Source organism: Lepus europaeus, chromosome 3, assembly GCF_033115175.1.
Source record: "Lepus europaeus isolate LE1 chromosome 3, mLepTim1.pri, whole genome shotgun sequence".
Lineage (NCBI taxonomy): Eukaryota > Metazoa > Chordata > Mammalia > Lagomorpha > Leporidae > Lepus > Lepus europaeus.
The window spans coordinates 57895636-57917470 of record NC_084829.1 but is presented as its reverse complement, the minus strand read 5'-3'; the positions used below and the strand labels follow the sequence as shown (position 1 = coordinate 57917470).

The window sequence follows — 21835 nt, the reverse complement described above, 5'->3', positions numbered from 1 at the left end:
TGCAGAGTGCTGTGAGGGCACAAAGGAGACACACTTAGCATATTTTGGGAGAATTCCCAGGCTAAGTGGGGCTACAGCTAAGTCTTAATGAGTTAGAAGGAAGAAAAGTTTATATCAAAAGAGAAGGTGATGGCAAATTTTTACCAGTACTAAACTATGTTCAAAAGGCTCACTGATTATAAAAATCGCATGATTCCAGGTTAAGAGCAAGTGAACTTTCAAGGATCATCTGGGGCAAGACTCTTCTATCAATTTACAACTGTGCCAGTGGCATTTATTTTATTCTCCGCCACTAATTAAAATACCTTTGAAAAATATACCTTTGGGTTCTTTTTCTCATCCTAGAAGAACATTTTTATTTACAAAGCTGAAATTTTTCAAACCACAAAGTCAAAACCTTCCTCACTGGAAAGCACAGTAATAAGCGACCATGGAAATTACTTCACCACAGCCCTACAACAAACTTCTTCCCTTCCTTCTTGCTACTTTCCACAGCTGTAAAGACACATTCCCAGGCAATATACTCCACCCATTCTTCTGCATGAAAAGGAAAAGAGGTTTCTGGGACTCCTCAAAACCAGCTTGGTTCTGACCTATCCAGGAGAAAGCCAAGCACTGACAGAGGCAACAAGTCTCTAGCCCTCTTCTATCAAACCTAAGACACTGAGACCAGAACTCTTCACAACCCAACAGCAACCAGCATAAATTTATTTAAACTCAATCTTGATCCACTAATCCAAACACAGATGATATCCTTTACACTACAATTCCATTCTTGAGGCATAAAATCAGCATCTCTCACACACACACACACAACAGCAATTGCCCATCAAAAACAAAATAGATAAATAAACTAGAGAGAAGGAAGAAAGAAGAGAGTTCTACCCAGTGGTTCACTTCCCAAATGGCAGCCATGCAGGAGCCAGGAACTCCATCTGGGTTTCCCACATGGGTGGCAGGGTCCAATTACTTGGGCCAGCATTCACTGCTTTCCCAGGCACTTTAGCAGAGAGCTGAATCAACAGCAGAGCCACAGGGATTTGAACCAGCACTCCAATATGTGATGCCACCATCACAGGCAGCAGCTTAACAAACTGAGCCACAACACGGGCCCTGATATCTGTTACTTCTCACCAAGAAAGGAAAGTGTGGTTTGCTGAAACAATCTATTGCAAACTTAGGAAGTCATACAGTTTTTGCCTTTTCTCTCAAAATAGTTGGATTCTCCCAACTTATACAGAGAAAGTAGAAAGCAACTATAATTTTTTTCAGAAATCTACCTCACATCCTTCTTTTTCATATCCTTCTTCCTACACTGGATTATTAGAGAGATAAACTGAATAACATATACATAGAATAACTAGAATTATCTGAAAGAAAAATCTGCAGCAAATGTTAAAGGATGCTGTTTTCAGGGCAAATTTATAGAATAAGCAATTAAGATTTATTTAAGTTTTGCAATACACAAAATCAGAGGTAGCTCTGAAGCCTTGAAAGTAAATGAATTTCAGATTCATTTTCAGTTATGAATAAATTACTTAAGACACTGGAAAACTTGGCTTGAATAGAAATTACAAAGTGAAAATCTTCTTACACTTAACACACAGTAAATGTCCCACAGGCAGCAGACAACTGTTTACCTTGCTTCTCCTCAGTCTAACAACCACCCATTTCTATCAAGGATTCTGTGGTTTCAGAAACATGTGGACTCTCAGCTTCCATGGCCTCCAACTAAACAGGAGACTCACAACCTCGGCCTAGGCAATCTTTTTGATCAAAATAATTGGTTCAATGAAATACATATTGTATGGATTGAACTGTGTCCCCAAAAAAGTTCATAACTTTAAGAAAATTGGGGACACAATTCAAAAATGTTCATTACTTTTTTTAAAGCCCTAACCACTAATGCCTCCAGATGTGACTTTATTTGGAAATAGTGTGGTTGTAGATATACTTAGTTAAAATGAGGTCAAACTGGAGTAAGGAGTCCCCTAATTCAATATGACTGGTACCATTACAAAAGGTAGAAACTTGGAACACACAGGAAGATCTCCAAAGTTAAACTGTGACAAGCCAAGGAATTAGCAGAAGTTAAGACAGACCTGAACATAGCCTTCCCTTGCACTTTCAGAGGGAGGATGGCCATGCTGACACCTTGATTTCAAACTTCTGCCATCCACAACTGTGAGACAATAAATTTCTGTTGTTTTGACGTACCCAGTTCATGGTGCTTTGCTATGGCAGCCCTAGAAAACTTACATAGCATAGGACTTAAGCCACTTTAAACACAGTAAATCTTGAGACTAAGAATAGAAATTCAGAAACAAAGAAACTTCTTTAAATGGTATGCTGCACAGATGTAAAGCCTGACCCACTGGCAGTCAGTTTTGCCACTAAGAGAACAGCCAGACTGTGCATGTGTAAGGATAAAGATAACTGCAGAGAAGCAGCCAGAACACGATCAAGTTGTGTCTGAGGCTCATACTACACCTAGACTCACAATTTTATGAGTCAGTAGATTCTATTTGCTGATTAAGGTAGCAGAGGTTGGTTTTCTGCTACTGGTAAGTGGAAGTGAAAAGTCTAATACAGACACTGAGTATCAGAATTCTTTTTGCTACCAGAAACAAAATTCCTCTAGAATATTGGTAGCTTTGGGATCCGCAAGGAGGGAAGGCCTACACTTCCAGGAATGGAGAATCCCTACCTGTACTTCCAGGGAAGAAAAGTCATTGTCAAGATCCTCGTGGGTGCCTAAACGTCAACCAATGAGGATCAGACCTGCCTCGACCTTTAACCCCCACATCCTGAATCTATAAAAGGAGCACTCCCAATCTGACATGCGAATTCCCCGGCCCCTGCTCTGTTGGGACCGAGGAACCTCACCTGGGAGCGGAATCCTAATAAAAGCCTGTGAATTAATTGATTCGTCTGCCTGGGAAGATTTGTTATGCGGCGGACACCTTGCAAATATGAGTTTCTACATCAGTTCCTTAAAAAATTCAAACTTCATTAGAATTCTTGATGGTTCCAGGGTGGGATAATTCAGCAATTCACTGACATCAGCAAAGACTCAGATTGTTTCTGTCTTTCTACATGTCTATCTTCAGTAAACTAGGTTATCTTCAAATTACCTGCCTTATCTCAAAATGGCCACAGCTGTTCCAGACACTGCATTCCCTTACAATATCTAGAGGGGTTTGGGGAGAAGAACTTGTTTCATCCCATGAGCCAACTCTTTTTACTAAGCCAGGAAAACTTTTGTCAGAAGCCTCCAAACAGCTTCTCATTCTTTACAGCCAGAATTAGACCAACAGGCTCAGACCAACAATTTTAAAAGAAGGAAACCACAATGATCAGCTCATCTATCTTCTGAATGTATGGTTTAATGTTTGGCTGTTATGGACTAAGGGCCACTACCGGCACTTAGCAGATGACAGCTAAGGATGCCTAATATCTTACACAATAGTCATTTCACAAAAACAGTACTCTCCAAAATGTCAGAGACAAAATGGAGAGAAATATACAACCAAAAAGAGTAAAAGAAGGGAAATGGTCAACCAACAGAAAATACGAATGTCCTCCACAGATGTTCACAGTGATGAAAGACACTATGAATACACCTATGAATACAGTACCAAGTAAGTCAAAGACAAGTAAAAACATAATATAAAAGCATCAACTGCAATGAAAATAAAGAAATAATATAGCTGAGGATGCAGGAAGGATATTAACAGTTATGGTAGGTATTTTCATAATTTGCCACATTTAATAAAAAGAGTTAATATTTTAATCTTTCCGAATGCCTATACAGCTGCATTACACATATTTAGCTAATTTAGGTAATCAAGTCTGATGGAACAAGTATAAGGCTCAGCCATTCTCCTTCATTGCCCAAAAGAGATAAACTTTGGAATGTATTCCTTGCCCCTGAAATTCAATTGGGTCTCACACCCTATTGCCTTCATACCCCACTCTGCATTCTTTTCCAGGTTCCTAAGGCCTCACCCAGTTCCTGATATTCCCCTCCTCCTGCTGCCCCCTTCCCTCACCCCCAGCCCTAGCCCTCCTTAAAAAGGACCAGTCCCTGGGGGCCTTCTGCCACATGCTCCACCATGTACTCATAGGCAGTTGGTCACCCACCTCTGTGGATTTATTTCTGAATAAATTCGGTCTGGCTGTAAATTCGTACACTTCCTCTTCTCTATTCTGCGACTCTTTTCCTAACATTTTTGGTGCCCCGTGTGAGAAGGCACCAATCTGCAACTCTTTTCCTAACAAAGTCAATAATAAATATCAATACTTGAAAATATTGCATTTTTTAATGTAAAACAAAAGCTTGGCATATGCTCACACTATAATCATTATAGCTTAAAAAAGACTTATCCTGTAACTTTGAAGTTCTCTTCTGTATTAAGTCCAAAAAATTATCAAAAACCTGGACCCAGATAAGAAGACACCAACACTACAAAATGTGAATAGTTTATAAATGTCACCACTTAAAGAGTCATGTTTTCAACTATCTAAATAAAGAGTACCTATAATAACATTTGTTCAACATACCTACCTCCAATTTTACCCGGTACTGGTTTATTTATTGCAACACAAGCATATATGACTGTTTTTAGAAGAAGCTGAGTTTCTTCCTATTTCCCTCTATTAATACAAAATACTATTTCAGAACAGAAATCTAAGACTATACTAATTGTTAAGGGTCATATATGACCATCGATCTTAAAGGAAAAAAGACATGACCTTGAAGAAACCCATAGAGGTCACTCATAAAACTAGCTCACTATTAGTAGGAAAAAGAAAAGAGATCCAATTATGGGTAATAACAAATAAAAACCTAGAAGTTCTGGAATTAACAGTACAACATCATAAGAGTATCATTATGGAAATTAAATTATTTCCTAAAGAAGCACAGAACAACTACCAAGGGAATATAACTAAAAATGTAACCGCATTGAATATGGAAATAAGACAGAATACATACTGCTAAGGCTTTGGACAGTTTGGCTCTGAATTCATTGAGGATGATTGCTACAATGTCCTTAAGAGGCACAAATGCAAAACCATCTTCCAAATAGACCTTCCTTCCTCGGAACAAATCCAGAGCATCAGCAAAAGGGATCTGAATTCAGATGGAAACAGGAAAAATAATCAGTACTTGTCATCATGAAATCTTTCTAAGTCTACATATGCAGCATGTCTAAACAAACAAAAAAAAAAAGTATTAATACCAGCAAATTCAAATGAAAAACAAAAAAATATGTTTATACTCCTTAAAACTAAACAACAGCATTAGGAAGTAGTGGCAGTACAAAAATAAATTCATTTCAGAGTAGATGTTTGAAAAATAATAATATAACAAGCCAAGTTAGAATGCCTTTTAATCTATGAATTTACAAACAATAATCCTTAAGATTTCTAACTCTTAACTGAAGACTTCCAACATGTTTTAATCACCTTACATGACATATCCCACATTTTATTCTCCATCAAATAGAATCCTAACTTGTATACAACATATTCAGTGCTGAAAATTACTTGTAAGTAATTCCAAATGTCCTTCATCTGTACTTTCAATCTTTCTCTAGAGAAATGTTGGAAAAGCTAAACTCAATAGTAAGACATGGAAATAATATGCATACAGTTTTACTATCAAAATAAGTAGTTGCCATATTTATTGTTTAAAATGCCCTTAGTTTTTTAAGTCCTATGAACTATCCTAGAATTCTAAAAGATAAGGAGAAAATTTTATCAGTAAACTATGAACATCATCCTCATCGGCAAAGTAGTTTTTCTCCTTTTTCAAAACAAGGTTAAAAAATTTAGGTGAAGAAAGGATCCCCAAATTGCCTACATATCCAAGACGTAGAGAAGAGTAAACACAATATGGCTATGATTCTCCTGTATAGCCAATGACATTTTGCACTCACTCTTGATTAATTTCCTGAGTTTGCAGACTACAACACAGGCCCTGAATTTAAAGAGCTCTTCAATTAGTTGAGACAACAAGTAGATACACATGGAAAGTCAAAGAGCTCTACAGGGCAGTACTGTGTGACACTGCACCAAAAGGGAAGTTCACATAGGACATATTAGAAGAGTGGCTTAATGAGTTCTAGTCCAAGCCCCTGCTACTGGAAGACTTTGAATTCAGTCAATTTAACGAAGACCCCTAAATCTCAGTGGCCAGGTCAGTAAAACTAGGGGAGGAAAGGAAGAGATGCATTAAATGACTCTTGTAAGTTCTTTAGCTATATTATCCCCTAATCCTAGCTTATTAGGATAGTCACAAGGATAGTCTTAGATGAAGCAAAAGATGATGTGAAGGCAGAGTAATAGAAAATGTGTGGGAAAAATAAATATTAATTCTGACACTCTAAGCTTGAAAGGCTGACCGAATGACTGTTCAACATGTTAGAAACACGGAAGGCAGAAAGAGGAACTAAGACGTTAAACTATCAGCACTCACCAATAATAATCAGTATAGCATTTTCAAAGGCAATTGTTGGGTAGCAGTCACTAAATGTTAATATGAGTTTCAGCCATTCCCTCTTCTTCTAGAACTATTCATTCCAAAAGTCATTAAAATGGATTCAGGCAAAGCAGGCATGCTGAAAGATTACGGAAACCACGGTGGCCCAGCACAGATGCTGAAATCTGAGTAGGTGAGAGTAAAGTTCTCACAGGCAACCAACCAGGCTTTCAGTGACAGCTCAAGTTGAAGGAGAGAGATCACGTGCAGCAGCAGTCCGAAGCATGGTGTCAGAGACCAAGAACAGCAAAGAGGGTTTGCATGCAAGGCAGTGAGTAATCCAAACAGGGTGTTGGGCCTAACAGGTGATAAAGGTAACCTGGAGGGCATGACCCAGCACAGAGTATAAGAGTCAAAGCAATGCAAAGACAGTGCTTCTTTAAGAGAATGGCATGCAGTGGATGAGGGGTAATAGGCGCGGGGGGAGGTATCAGTGTCCAGCTAAGGTTAGGAGGTTGTTGATGCAAGAGGGCAGTCCAGGCAGAATGCTGGCACACCCTTAGTGCAATGAAGATATTATCTTTCCAAAAGAAGAGTAGCTAGAGTGATGACAGGCTATACAAACAGGTGGCTTAAATACATAGTAAAGCTCAATATGACATTTAACAAACCACAGGAAATACTGAAAATGTTTATATACCTTATAAACTGACTCCATCTCCAATTGAGTCCCGCTTAAACTCGGTGATGAGGCAATAATGTCCTGTTCTCGCAGAGTCTTCTCTTCATCATTTATCTAAAAGAAAACATTTTATACTGTTTAACAAATTAAAAGTCCTCATTCAGTTTCAATAATATGGTTTCCTGTTCTGGTGAATATTCCATAATTCTATTAAAAATATTTAAAAATCTTAATATCTCCAATCATTCCTAACATGATTACTAAGTCATTATCATTAATGAGGAGGAAACAAGGAAGAAAATCTAAATTCAACATTCTTGCAAGATTTTACTCTGTTAATTTCTGAAGACATTTATCAAAAGAACAGTAGCAGAAAAATAAGAGGAAAAGAATTATAACAGAAATTCAGACTAACAGACTATAAGTGAACATAATCTCACCTAACTGAGGTTAAGAATAGCTTCTCAATTTTCAAGCCACATAAGATACAAACTTAAAGCATTATTTTTTTTGAAGCAACTATAAACCTAAAATAACAGGCCTTATTATGGCCTTATAAAAGAAAAGACTGACACATCTGACTAGATAAAAAATTTAAGCTTCAGGGGGCCGGCACTGTGGCATAGCAGGTAAAGCCACTGTCTGCAGTACCAGCATCACAGATGGGTGCCGGTTCCAGTCCCAGCTGCTCCATTTCTGATCCAGCTCCCCGCTAATGTGCCTGGGAAAGCAACTGAAAAAGACCCACGAATTGATCCCCTGCATCCACATGGGAGACCTGGATGAAGCTCCTGGATCCTGGCTTCGGATGGGCCCAGTTCCAGCTATTGTGGCCATTTGGGGAGTGAACCAGAGAATGGAAGATCGCTATCTCTCTCTCTTGCTCTCTTGCTCTCTTGCTCTATCTCTATCTCTTCGTCTCTTTTGCTGTAACTCTGCCTTTCAAATAAATAAATAAATCTTTAAAAAAAAAAAACCTTCAAGCTTCTATATAAAAAGACAGAACTGTAAATGGAGATACAAATGACAATGACTAATTAAGGGAAATATTTACATCTGACATCTGAGTTTCCCTCAATAAACACCAGATAATAGCACACAAGTACTAGAAACCGAAAAGAATAATACAGTACTATTCATATTGAAATAGCAAAAGTTAAAAATATTTTGAATATACAGTCTTGGAACAATCTTTGCATGGGGCACATTGGCAATACATATCAAAGAATATTAAAAGACACAGACATAACATATTTCCAGATTAATTTGAGGTAAATATCAGGTCAAGAATACAAATAGGAACAGTGTTTCTTCATCACCATGTTATTTATAGTAAAATAGAAAAAGAACTAAATGTCTAACAAAACATCTGGTTTAATAAGCTTAATTATTACTGTTCAAGCAAGCTATATAATTCAGGTCAACTTCTTGCAGAAAATGAAGGAAAAAAATAATAAAACTTAAAAACAGCTTATTTAGAGTAAGGAAAGAAAAGAAAGTTGGGCCAATACAAAATGGGATATGTGACAAGAGACCTTCTGCTCAAATGCTGTGGATCATCAGAAAATCCCAAACCTTCAACTTTGTTGTAAGGTAGTCCCTTATTCAAGTGCACCAGGCACAATGCAGAAGCAAACTCAAATCCTCTCTGGAGTAAAGTACCTTCATAGTATGCCTCAAAGCATTTCTACAAATACATTTTCAAATACAATCTCAAGCACACTGTATTTTATAACAAGGCATGCAATAAAACTACACTTTATGAGCAAAACCAATAGAAAAAGACTCATAAAGTATATAGATAATAACCATGCTACTATGTGGAAAGAAATAAAAGACAAGCCCAATGATATCTGTATAAATGAGGAAATACAAAAAGTGTTTTTTTTTTTTTTTAAAGGATAGACAAAGCTTCTAGAAGTAGACAAAAATTCAAGGACAAAAATCTTAAAGCTCAATGGAGTCATAAAAAAATATGTTAAGTTCCAGTAAGCATGCACTGGGTTAACTTTGACTGAACTACCTACTAAGGTAAAAGAGGACAAGAAATGCATCAAAGGTCTGTTAGTTTACTCAGAAACTGCCAGGCCAACACACAGATTCAGCCATTTAAAGCCCTCTTTTATATTTGCTAATTGTTTTCTCATCTAGGTCCCAGAAGGACTTAAGTAGAGGAAACCAGTTCCCAATTATCTACTGAATTGGAGACCTCAGATTCCAGGTTTGAATTAAAACTTCCCTCAAGTAACAGTAACCCCAGGCGCACAAAAGAAACAAATGAAACCCTTCTGGAGAAAAATATAATCCTCCTAGACCTCAATACTGCCCTCCAAATAATATGCTAAACAAAGTCCACCAAACACAGCACACAGGAAATGAGACTCCATTAATGAGAACCAGATAGGGAAGAACAAAAAAAAAAAAAAAATCAATGAAAAGAATAAATAAAATTTTATTATTCGGATTATATGATTGGTATACTTAAAAACTCCAGAAAAATTCAGATGAAACATTTCCCTATATATGCACCAGAAAACTTATTATAAATGCATGAAATCTCAAACTGACTGACAGATTATAATTATTCACAATCCCAAACAAAATCACAGTAATTTTTATGTACATCTCTGTATACACAGAATTAAAATGTTGATTCTAAAATGCATATATACATATAATCGGCCAAGAACAGCTGAGACAGAAATAAGAAAAAGAGCCAAACTAACAGAAAAATGAGCCAAAGACAACAGGCTCTTTCACAAATGGGAAAAATTCAAAGGATCAATAAACATGAAAAATTGCTCAACCTTAACAGGGAAACACAAAATAAAACCATACTGAAAACCTCAACGACATCTCACTACATAGTCATTAGAATGATTAAAATAAAAACACCGAAAACATACCAGTAAAGGTGTAGAGAAATAGAAACTCTCATATACTTTCAATGGGAATATAAATACTACAGCCACTTTGGAAAAATACCTGGCGGTATCTTATAAAACTGGGATATCTGCCCCTAATGCCCAACAATTCCATTCCCAAATATTCACACAAGGGAAATAAAAAATCTATGACCACAAATAATTTATATGATCCTATTTACCTGTTCTGGAACAGGTAAAACTTATCTGTAGTAATGAAAGATTTCAATAGTGGCTGCCTCTCAGGGGGCAGGAGCAGAGATTTATTGAGATGGAGCCTGAGGAAATTTTCTGAGATGGTAGTAATCCTTTATATGTGGAGCTATATATATATGTGTGTGTGTGTGTCTGTGTGTGTGTAAAAATTTGTCAGAATTCACAAATATATACACTAAAATTTGGTGCATTTCCTAACATGTAAATTGTACCTTAAATGAAAAAGACTGTTAAACACTGAATTCTAATTAATTAATTTTCTACTGCTTTCCCAGGCCATAGCAGAGAGCTGGGTAGGAAGTGGAGCAGCCGGGACTCGAGCCGGCACCCATATGGGAGGCCGGCACTGCAGGGGGTGGCTTTACCCACCAGGCCACAGCGCGGCCCCAGGACATGTTTGCTTTCAATTCACGAGAGTGTTAGAAGTGGTTATACCACTGATTCATGCTCCTGTTGAGGTATGAAAGTTCTCATTCTATGTTCTTTCTCCTCCATATAATTTGGCTTAACTTTATCTGACCTGGTGGAAGTATAATAGTATCATAATTTTCTTATTTTGTCCCCCAATTTTAATATGAACATTTCAAACATCAGAAAGATCATCCACCCAGATCAAGTCCTTGAGCCCTGCATCCACTTGGGAGACCCGGAAGAAGCTCCTGGCTTCAGATAGGCACAGCTCCAGTCATTGTAGCTAATTGGTGAGTGAACCAGCAGATGGAAGACCTCTCTCTCTCCTCCTCTCTGTAACTCTGACTTTCAAATAAATAAATAAATCATTATTAAAAAAAAAAAAAAAAGTAAACTTCTGTAACTGGACAATTCTATGCCAAGTGCATACCTGGAACAAAGATTAGCAAACTCTTCCTATAAAAGGCCAAAGAGTTAAAGTTTGTGAAATATACACTCTGTCACAAGTACTGAGACTGTGGCAACAACACAGCCATAAATGGTGTGTCAACAAATGGACATAGCTGTGCTACAAGAAAACTATATAGACTCTGAAATGCATACTATATACAATTTTCTTTTGTCAAAAATTATAGTCTTGATTTTTCTTTTCCAACAACTTAAAATTGTAAAAGCCATTCTCAGTTCACAGGATATGTAAAAACGATGGGTCACATTTTGTTGATTCCTATTATAGAGCAATGGACTTAAAGCTAACATTCTTAAGAATCATCTGGAAGGTGGTTACAATGCAGTTTTTAGCCAGAGCCATTAGGCAAGGAAAAAAAAAATCAAAAGAGATTTTTGGGACAAATTGGGAAGCAGGAAGTCAAACTATCTCTTTTTACTTACAGATGGCACGATTCTATATAAAGGGAATCCAAAAGACTCCAGTGAGAGATTGGAACTCAAAGACTTTGGTAAGTAGCAGGATATAAACTCAAAACAGAAAAATCAACAGCTTTTGTATACACAGACAATGTCAAGGCTGAGAAAGAACTTTCAAGATCAATCCCATTCACAATAGCTACCAAAAAATTAAACACCTTGGATTAAATTTAACCAAGGATGTCAAAGATCTCTAAATTGAAAATTGTAAAATATTAAAGAAATAGAAGACACAAAAAATGGAAAAAATCTTCCATGTTAATAGATTGGAAGAATCAATATCATCAAAATATCCATACTACTGAAAGCAATTTACAGATTCACAGTGAATCCAAACAAAATACCAATGGCATTCTTCTCAGATCTAGAAAAAAAATGATGAAATTCATATTTAAACACAAGAGACCCAGAATAGTTATAGCAATCTTATACAACAACAACAAAGCCTGATGCATCATAATAACAGATTTCAAGACTTACTACAAGGCAGTTATTATCAAAACAGCCTGGTACTGACACAAAAATAAATGGATAGACCAATGGAATAGAACAGAAACTCCAGAAATCAACCTATACATCTACAACCAACTTATCTTTGACAAAGAAGCTAAAAATCAATCCCTGGAGCAAGGACAGTCAATTCCACAAATGCTGATACTGAAACTTGATCTCCATGAGCAAAAGTATGAAATCAGACACATATCTTACATTTTACAAAAAAATCTACTCAAAGTGGATCAAAGACCTAAAACTATGACCTAATACCACCAAAGGTCAATTGTTGGGTAGCAGTCACTAAATGTTAACATGAGTTTCAGCCATTCCCTCTCTTCTAGAACTATTCATTCCAAAAGTCATTAAAATGAATTCAGGCAAAGTAGGCATGCTGAAAGATTTTTTTCTTTCTTTCTATAAAGATTTATCGTGTCCAAATCACAGTGAGAACAACTGGAATAATTTACCAATTTTGTTTCCTATGATGTGCCTTAGAGATACCTCATTCAAAACTGGAACTGGACACAACAGAATGACATTTTCAGAATGTAATATTGTAATGACAGTACTGAGGTTGATTGTGACATACCATTAAACTCTGAGTATGAAGTGGCTACATCTTAATTATTTATATAGAGCATTGGTCCAATAACAAAAATAGAGAACAGCATCTGGAAATTTATCTCATTCAGTGTTCGGAGATAAAAAGTTAGCCGTTCTTTCCATCATTATTCTCTGCAGGTAAGTCCTTGTTCACAACAAAATCTGATGGCTATTACATTCTGGCCTTTCCCCAAGCTACTGCACGAAGAGGATGCTGAAGGCCATCACAACACAGCACACAGCTGTAAGGACTCTTCCGCTCACCAATTCGGGCGCACTTCCAAAATATACCCAACAGTACAGTTTTATTTCTGTCCAGCACGCTGGGTGCCAAGGATCGGATATAAGCACAGGTACATATAAGCAGCAAGATTACAGTCAACAGACTCTGAAAATTGAAAATGGCAGACATAGTGAGCTCGGCGGTGCCTCAGCCACATCACCCTTCCAGGCCCAGGGCGGAAGAGTGGCATGCTGAAAGATTAAGTAAACCACGGTGGCCCAGCACAGATGCTGAAATCTGAGTAGGTGAAGCAAAGAGATCCCACAGGCAACCAAGTAGGCTTTCAGTGACAGCTCAAGTTGAAGGAGAGGTTTCAAGGATAACAGCAATGTTTTATTTCCTCACCTGGGTGACAGATTAATGTACACTGAACAACAATGTACTGAACTGTCTTTGTTTGATATAGCTTTCTGGGCATGTATTATACTTAATAATTTTTTATTTTTTATTCTTTATTTTTTTATTTTATTTTATTTTATTTATTTATTTATTTGCCAGGCAGAGTTAGACAGTGAGAGAGAGAGAGAGAGAGAGAGACAGAATTATAGACAGTGTGAGAGAGACAAAGGTCTTCCTTCCGTTGGTTCACTCCCCTAATGGCCGCTACGGCTGGCACTGCGCCAATCTGAAGCCAGGAGCCGGGTACTTCCTCCCGGTCTGCCACGCAGATGCAGGGACCCAAGCACTGGGGCCATCCTCTGCTGCCCTCCAGGGCCACAGCAGCGAGCTGGACTGGAAGAGGAGCAACTGGGACTAGAACCCAGGGTGCCAGCGCTGCAGGCATAGGATTAGCCAAGTGAGTCACAGCACCGGCCTATACTTAATAATTTTTAAGCAGTTTTATAAAATGAAATAAGAGCTGGCATTGTGGCCTAGTGGGTAAAGTCGCTGCCTGCAATGTCAGCAACCCATATGGGTACCAGTTTATGTCCCAGCTGCTCCACTTCTAATCCAGCTACCTGCTGATGGCCTAGTAATGGGGAATGGCAGCAGAGGTTGACCTGGGTGTTTGGGCCCCTGCCACCCATGTGGGAGTCCTGGATGAAGCTCCTGGCTTTGGCCTGGCCCAGCATTGGCTGTTGTGGCCATGTTGGGAGAGAGCCACTGCATGGAAGAGCTCTCTTTCGCTAACTCTGACTTCAAGTAAATAAATATTTTTTAAAAATGAAATAAAAGTAAATTAACAATATGTAATGGATTATTATGCAGTCAATAAAATTCTCTTTTAAATTAAGGAGATTTATGATTATTTTCACAAAATGATTAGGTGTATGAGAAGTCCATATCAAAATATAACTGCTTGTGGTACAGCGGGTTAACCAGCCACTTGTGATGGCAGCATCCCATACTGGAACACCAGTTCAAGTCCCAGCTGCTCTGCTTCTGATCCTGCTCCCTGCTAATGTGCCTGGGTAAGCAGTGGATGATTGTCCAAGAACTTGGAAACTGGCCACCACATCAGACCTGATACAATTCCTGGCTCCTGGTTTAAACTCGGCCCAGCCCTGGCCATTGCAGCCAACCAAGAAGTGGATGATCTCACTCTCTCTGACTCTATCATTCTGCCTTTCAAATAAAAAAATAAATCTTTATATATATTTTATGTTATATATGTAATATGTATAACCCTAAGCAGAGATTACAGATATTTTCTTTTAAAAAATGTTTAATTTATATGAGAGGCAAAGTGACAGAAGGCTAACTCCCACCAGCTCTTTCACTCTCCAAATGTCCATAACAGCCAAAGCCAGGAGCCGGGAATTCATTTAGATCTCCCACCTGGAGGGCAGGAAAATCCAGCTTCTTGAGTCATCATCACTGCCTCTAAGTCTGCAATAACAGGAAGCAGAAATGAGGAGCCAGAGCTGAGTCCAACCCAGATATTCCAATGTGGGGTAGGAGTACCCTAACAGGCCAAATGCCTGTTTCATATTTTTTATACTTGCATATATTAAATTTTTCCTTTAGCTATTTCATGTTCTGAATATTATAAACAGTATTTTTCTGTGAATTTCTAGTTGTTCACTGATATCTTACATGTATTTTCATTTCATTCTATTACTTAAAAATTAAAGATATTGGTTATCAGCCTAAACTCAACTATAAAACTGACACTGTAGAATCAGTCACCACTTCTAACATGTTTAATGATTCTACATTTCTACATTTGCCCAAATCTATTGAGCTCAAGATTATGTTTCCTATCATTAGTATTAATTAAGCACTTCTTTCTCTGTTTCCACAAGGCAAAAATCTGGTTTTCAAATCTACTTTTAAGAACTAAACCCTTCCTTCAAAGGAAGTCATACCTGAAAGTATATGAAGCCACAGAAATTTAAAACAAACAAACAAACAAACAAAAAACCTATTTGATTAAGGTCAGGCTGGAGACATAAGCACCACCTACCTATTCAACTACCATTCCATTCCTGAATCCTTCTCTAGTCCATTTCCCAAGAACACAGTCAACAATCCCCATTCCCCAAACACATACAAAACAGTTAAGGGATGGCATAGATAGTACATGAAGAAAATGATGGCACCCCTGAAACAGGACAGCTAGTTGGCTGACAGCTATTTCACCATCCTGTAATGGCTCAAAATGTTTGCTTACAAGAAAGATGAAATACCACTGCAGCTGAGGGTATGGTCAAGTAGGGTCAGTAACATTGCAGGCAGAACTGTAAATTTCTTGTTAGAGATGCCACCTGCCTTTACCTGGCCAGCTCTCCTCCCAGCCCAGCCAAGTAATGAAAGTCAACAGAGTGCCTTCCCCTAGGAGGTTCACACCTCCCTTAGGATATACCCCATGTGAAGAGATAGATAGGTCTGGGCCTCTTAACTTACAAGGCCTAAAGCCCAACAGATTATTATCAAGCCCCTTCTATCAGGTTCTAGTTGCCTCTCAATCAGAAAACTTAATTGTACCTTAGACAGCACCTTTCTTAGCTCCTCTAATAATGACTCTGTCCTTTGTTCTAGACCCTGTCTAGTGCACTTGGGCCTCATTCCTTTGTAATCATAAGCTCTACTCTACCACCAATGGCTCTACTCCCAACCTGTGTGTACTGATGGTCCTCTTCCCCACTTAATGCTGTATAATTGTTAAGACCTGGTAAATGCCACTCTTAGGATCATTGGTTACTATCCTCACTCTGTCTTTTATGACCTTGTCTAAATATGATCAGAGTCGGCGAACTTGGAAGGCTTCCATAGCCTTGGCAACTCATGACGACAGCCTAGGGTGGTTACTGGTGCCATAAACTAGAGTGTCAATTTGTTGGGTCAACAACAGGAGCCACTGTGCGCTTGCTCCTGATGTGGGATCTCTGTCCTTAATGTACTGTACATTTTGATTTAATGCTATAACTAGTACTCAAACAGTATGTTTCACTTTGTGTTTCTATGTGGGTGCAAACTGTTGAAATATTTACTTAATGTATACTAAATTGATCTTCTGTATATAAAGAGAATTGAAAATGAATCTTAATGTGAATGGAAGGGGAGAGGGAGCGGGAGAGGGGAGGGTTGCGGGTGGGAGGGAAATTATGGGAAGGGGAAGCCATTGTAATCCATAAGCTGTATACTGGAAATTTATATTCATTAAATAAAAGTTGAAAAAAAAATTTAAAAAAAATAAAAAAAATAAAAAAAAAGAAATACAGCATAGAGGAGGCACTTCAGGTATGTCAATCTGTAGATTATTCAAGTCAATGAAAGTTGAGATTATGTACACTACCTGCTTACTACTATGCTAAACATTTTATTTACCGTATTTCATTTAGTCTTACCAACAACCCTACAAAGTAGCTATTTCCTTTGATTCACAGCTAATTAACATGAGTACAGATTTCCAAGTGTACTTGACACTAAAGCCCACTTTGCTAGAAAATCTCCAAATTAAAGAAATATTTTAAATTTGATATTTATATATAATTAAAAGGGAGCAGGCTTCAGTGGTGCTGGCAGGTTAAGCTGCACTTGGGCCCACATTCACATTTCACAGAGACCAGTCTGAGTCCTGGATCCTGTATTTCCAATCTAGTTTCCTGCTAATGTGTCTGGGAGGCAGCAGATGACAGCCTAAGTTCTTGAGTTCCTTCCACCCTCATGGGAAACTTGGACAAAGTTCCTGGCTCCTGGCTTCAGCTTGGCCCAGCCCTGTCTGTTGCAGCCACCAGGGGAATGAACCAGCAGATGAAAATCTCTCTCTCTCTCTCTCTCTCCTTCTATATCATTCTGCCTTTCAAATAAATAAACCTTTAAAAATAAATGACCAAAGTAGAATGGGTGATGTGATACAGCATGTTAAGCCACCACTTAGGAGGCCCACATCACATATCAAGTGTCTCTGACTGATTTCCTCTTGCACTTCCAATCCAGGTTCCTGTGATCGCACAATGGAAGACGGCCAATGATGGCTCAAGTACTTGTGCTCTGTCACCCACATAAGAGACCCAAATGGATTCCTGGCTCCTGGCTATGGGCTATCTCTCGGTCCTGGCTATTGCAGGCATTTGCAGAGTGCTCTCTCTCTCTGTTGTTCTGCCTTTCAAACAAATAAAAATAATAAACTTTTTAAAAGGAATGAAATATATTACTTTGCAGGAGAACTGAACAAACAAGAAATATCAAAAGCAAGCAATGACAAGATCAAATAAAAATTGTTTCAGTTCATTTTTGGTAATAAAAAATATACAGAAACAAAATGCAACACAAGTGTCACAGGCAAAAAATTAGAAAAATTGTCACAGCAAAATTACATATAATCACTCATTCCAGAGAATTTAAATGGAGGCTTAGTGATAGCAAATATTTCTATTAGAACTAACAACAGATTATTCTGCTTGATATTTGTTTTGTTTGCATATATCTGCTGACAGTAGCTTCTGTACTTAATTGACTATTTACCTTTCACTTTGCATTCCATACAGGAAGTCTTTTGAAACTCAAATATACAACTAGACATACTCTATGAAGAATACACAGGGTCTTCAAAAATGTCATGACAAAAAAATATCATGAAAAAACTATGCATGGATTTCACAAATTCTTCTGCAACAAAATCTTATTCTTGAATTCCATTTTTCAATGAACTTTCTGAAGTACCCTTGTATTTGAGAAGAGGTAGTTATGTTTTAGAGTCAAGCTGTAATTCTCAATAGTAATGATAAACAAAGAAAATAATCAAGGAGATAAGGCAATAGGAGAAGTCTCAATGTCTTCACTATGCTCTTTCACAACTTTCTGTGAACATCTAAGTTAAATACAAAAATATATTTCAAATTTTCTCTGAAAACACCTATTATTAAAAATCAAAGTCAAATAGACATGCCTGTGCTTACCCCATTACTGAGAAAAACTATAATGGACTACTTGTTTTTGTTTTGCCTAAATAGTTTTGACTGCATCTATTAAAAACTGGAGTCCAAGTATGTTAATCCATAAAGGTACTTTTATTATCACTTATTACAAGTACAAATAAAATCAGCATCTTTGAACATACAAATGCTTGTCCCAATGTTATTTAAGGTTTGAAACAAATACAATATAAACTAACACAACACCGTTAACACATCATCTTGTGTAATACAGTCTCTTTTCCCTAAATTCGGACATTTGTATTAATAATACTATGAGTGTTGTAAGCCATTAACTGCTCACATACTAGACAGATGTCAGCGACGTGCACATCAGGTCAAATGCCACACAACAGGATACATTACCCATAACACGCTTTGTCTAAATACAACACATCTTCACAAAGTTGCTGAAAAACACATATTACAAAAAAAAAAAACAAACTAGGCCAAGATTTCAAATATTTCTGCATCAAAATAAACTTATCTTTTAATTTCACTTTTCCAGAAACTTTCTGAAGTATGTTCATTGTCTTCTGCCTTAAAAACACAGCCAAAATAAAATTTACAAAAAAAGAAAAAAAAAAAAAACAACACTCAAGAACTAAATAAAAATGGGAGTAGTGTGGTGGGTGTGAAGGCACAGCAGCTTTAGTTGCTGTTTGTCATGTCCATGTTCCATTTCAGAGTACTGGCTGGAATCCTGGCTATTCTGTTTCTGATCCAGCTTCCTGCTAATACATCTTGGAAGTCAGTAGATGATGGCTGAAGTGTTTGCATCTCTGCCACCCATGAGGGACACTGGATGGAGTTCCATACTGCTGGCTTTAGTCTTGCCCAGCCCTGACTGTGGCAGGCATTTGGGGAGTGAATCAGCAAATGGAAGATTCTCTTCCTCTCTTTTCCTCTCCCCCTCTTCCTTCCTCCCTCTCTCCCTCCCTCCCCCTCTCCTCCTCCCTCCCTCCGTCTCTTTCTTTTATTTATTTAGTTATAACCAAAGTTTAAATGGTCAAAGTAAGAGAATTCTCACTTTAAAAAAAATGTAGGATGACTCTCTCAAACTTTACTAATGGGCATAAACTATTACTGACTTCTTTACTTCAAATTTCTAAAATAATCTTGAAAGGTTAAGCTGCTGTTTGCAATGTGAGCATCTCATACTGGAGCAACAGTGAGAGTCCCAGCTGCTTCACTTCCCATCCAGCTCCCTGCTAATATGCCTGGGAAGGCAGCAAATGATGGCCCCATTAGTTGAGCCCCTGCCACCCAGGGGGAGACTCGAGTTTCTGGCATTGGTCTACAGCTTGACCAAGTCCTTGATGTTGCAGGCATTTAGAATTGAACCAATGGATTGAGGAGCTGTCATGTTGTCTTTCTCTCTCTCTCTCCTTCAAATAAACAAGTCTTTTTGAAAATAATCTTAAGTATTCTCTTTTCTCTGGCTTTCTCCCCCTCCCCCCCCCCAAAAAAAAAAAACTGCTAGGGAAAACAGGAGCATACTTTGTCTTCTCAGGATCTCCTAAATGAGATTACTGGCTATGTGCCTAAAAAAGTCATCATCTGAAGCAAGAAAAGATTATCTTCCTGCTTGTACTAACAAAAGTATTACCTGTGACTAAAAAGATATAACAGTACACTTACAAAAGCAGAGTAAAGGAGTAAAAAGTATATAATTTTTATATTCACAGAACTCTAACTTACTCAAACTGGTTAACCTCTTCAAACCTCAGTGTTTTCATCAATAAAATACCTAATTGGAGTTTTATTCAGGGTTAAGTAAAGTATGCAAAGCTTGTACAAAAAGCCTAACAAACATCATGCCCTTAATAAACTGTGCATGTTATTATTATGTATACTATGCATTTTTATTAGTTTCTGTTTTCCAGGCTCTTTTCCCCAGTAAACTGTTTACTGCAACTAACTGTTTCTATAAACTTGTCATTTTATTACAGTTAGAATAGACTAAGACTTGATCTTTAGGAGATATTCAAAATAACTGGTAAAAGCAAGCTAGGTTATCATCGAATCACCTTACAATCAGGGTGCATTATGCTTTACAAAAGAGAAATGTTCCTAAAAAGAGACATATAAACAAACTTCTCTAAATGGAATCTCATTTCCTAAGTGACCTACTACATTGCTATTCCAGAGATACTCAGCCAACAGAGACCCTGAACATTTGTACTTTAAATTTCCACTCTTTCCAGCACTCCTCACAGTTCCCCATAGCCTCAGAGCCAGTTATTCACATGTACGGACAAGGTGACAGAATCTGAATGTTTCCAGTGGTATAGATGTTTGGTTTGAAGGATTTTGTTGTCCTTTTGTTTGTTTTTGGTCAAGCAAAAAAAAAAAAAAAAAAAAAAAATCACACTAGGTATTAACTGTTTTGGTAAAGTGATATTTCCATATCCTATAATGATGCTAGTTTATATGCTTCCTTGCAAACAGAATAACAGATTTTTACTCTGTGTAGTCTTCTTCCTTCTCATATGCTGCATCAAACCAGGAAGCAGGAAAGCAGTTTCACTATGCCAGGAAACAGCACAGTAAAAAGCACGGTAGAGGCTGTCTATGTAGACAGTTGCTGTTCATCCTGTGCAAAACCTCTCACTGAGGGAGGATTATACACCCGCACCTGCTCAACTCAGCCATACCATGTGACTTGCTCGGGCCAGTGAAATCTGTTAAATCATCTGTGTCACTCCAAGCTAAGGCAAAATAAACATCTGCTTTACTTAGTTCTCTCCTCCTCCTGCCTGCAGTAACCAGTAACATTCCAGAATATAGACACTACTCAGCCTGAGGCCCAGGGTCCAAATGACCCAGAAGAAGGCTCTAGCTGACCCAAATAAAAGCAAGCCTTTTGACACATCCCCCAGGGTGTGGGCATAGCTTGTTATCACTGCATAATCCATTCTGACTGGAAGTGATCCCTATCCTCTCTGTATCACAAATTTTCATCAGTAAAGTGTTTTGAGAGCATATTCCCAATATATACATGTATTTATAAATTACATGCATGTATTACTGCACAATAAGTACTTAGAACATGCCCTACTACCTCAAAAAAAAAAGTGTAAAACACATGAAATTTAAGATATCCATGTTGCATTATTTTCTTCCCAAATTCCCAAATGATCACACTGGGCATAACACCACTTTGAAATCATTAGTCTGCTACACTGGTCTCTAAAGTAAAAAAGCAAAAAAGATGCACCAGGAACTTCAGTCTCTACAAGGTTCCAATCAACATGTTTATAAACAGTTTGGCCAAAGGCTTTCTTTATGAATCCACAAAACTCTCCCTTCTCAGGCTTTGGTCCTTAAACAGACGTGTACATTATATTTACCAGTTGAGCTTCTTACAATTACAGGTTCCCGATGCCTTCTCTCAGACCTACAGATTGGAGTCCTGAGCTGTATGTGTTTACCAAAAGGTTCATTAGT

The 21835-nt window shown here is 37.7% G+C and overlaps 1 protein-coding gene and 1 pseudogene across 2 annotated transcripts in view; both read right to left on the bottom strand.

Annotated features, from left to right (window-relative positions):
• PRIM2 (DNA primase subunit 2) overlaps nt 1–21835 on the bottom strand; it is a 333865-nt gene that overhangs the window by 246268 nt on the left and 65762 nt on the right. For both annotated transcript variants that reach the window (XM_062186315.1, XM_062186314.1), the window contains exons 6-7: nt 7185–7280; nt 4997–5134 (exon numbers count right to left, since the gene is read on the bottom strand). In XM_062186315.1, coding sequence (XP_062042299.1) covers nt 4997–5134; nt 7185–7280 — 234 coding nt within the window. The remainder of the gene's footprint in view (nt 1–4996; nt 5135–7184; nt 7281–21835) is intronic.
• Nucleotides 12938–13203, bottom strand: LOC133756937 (protein kish-A-like; annotated as a pseudogene).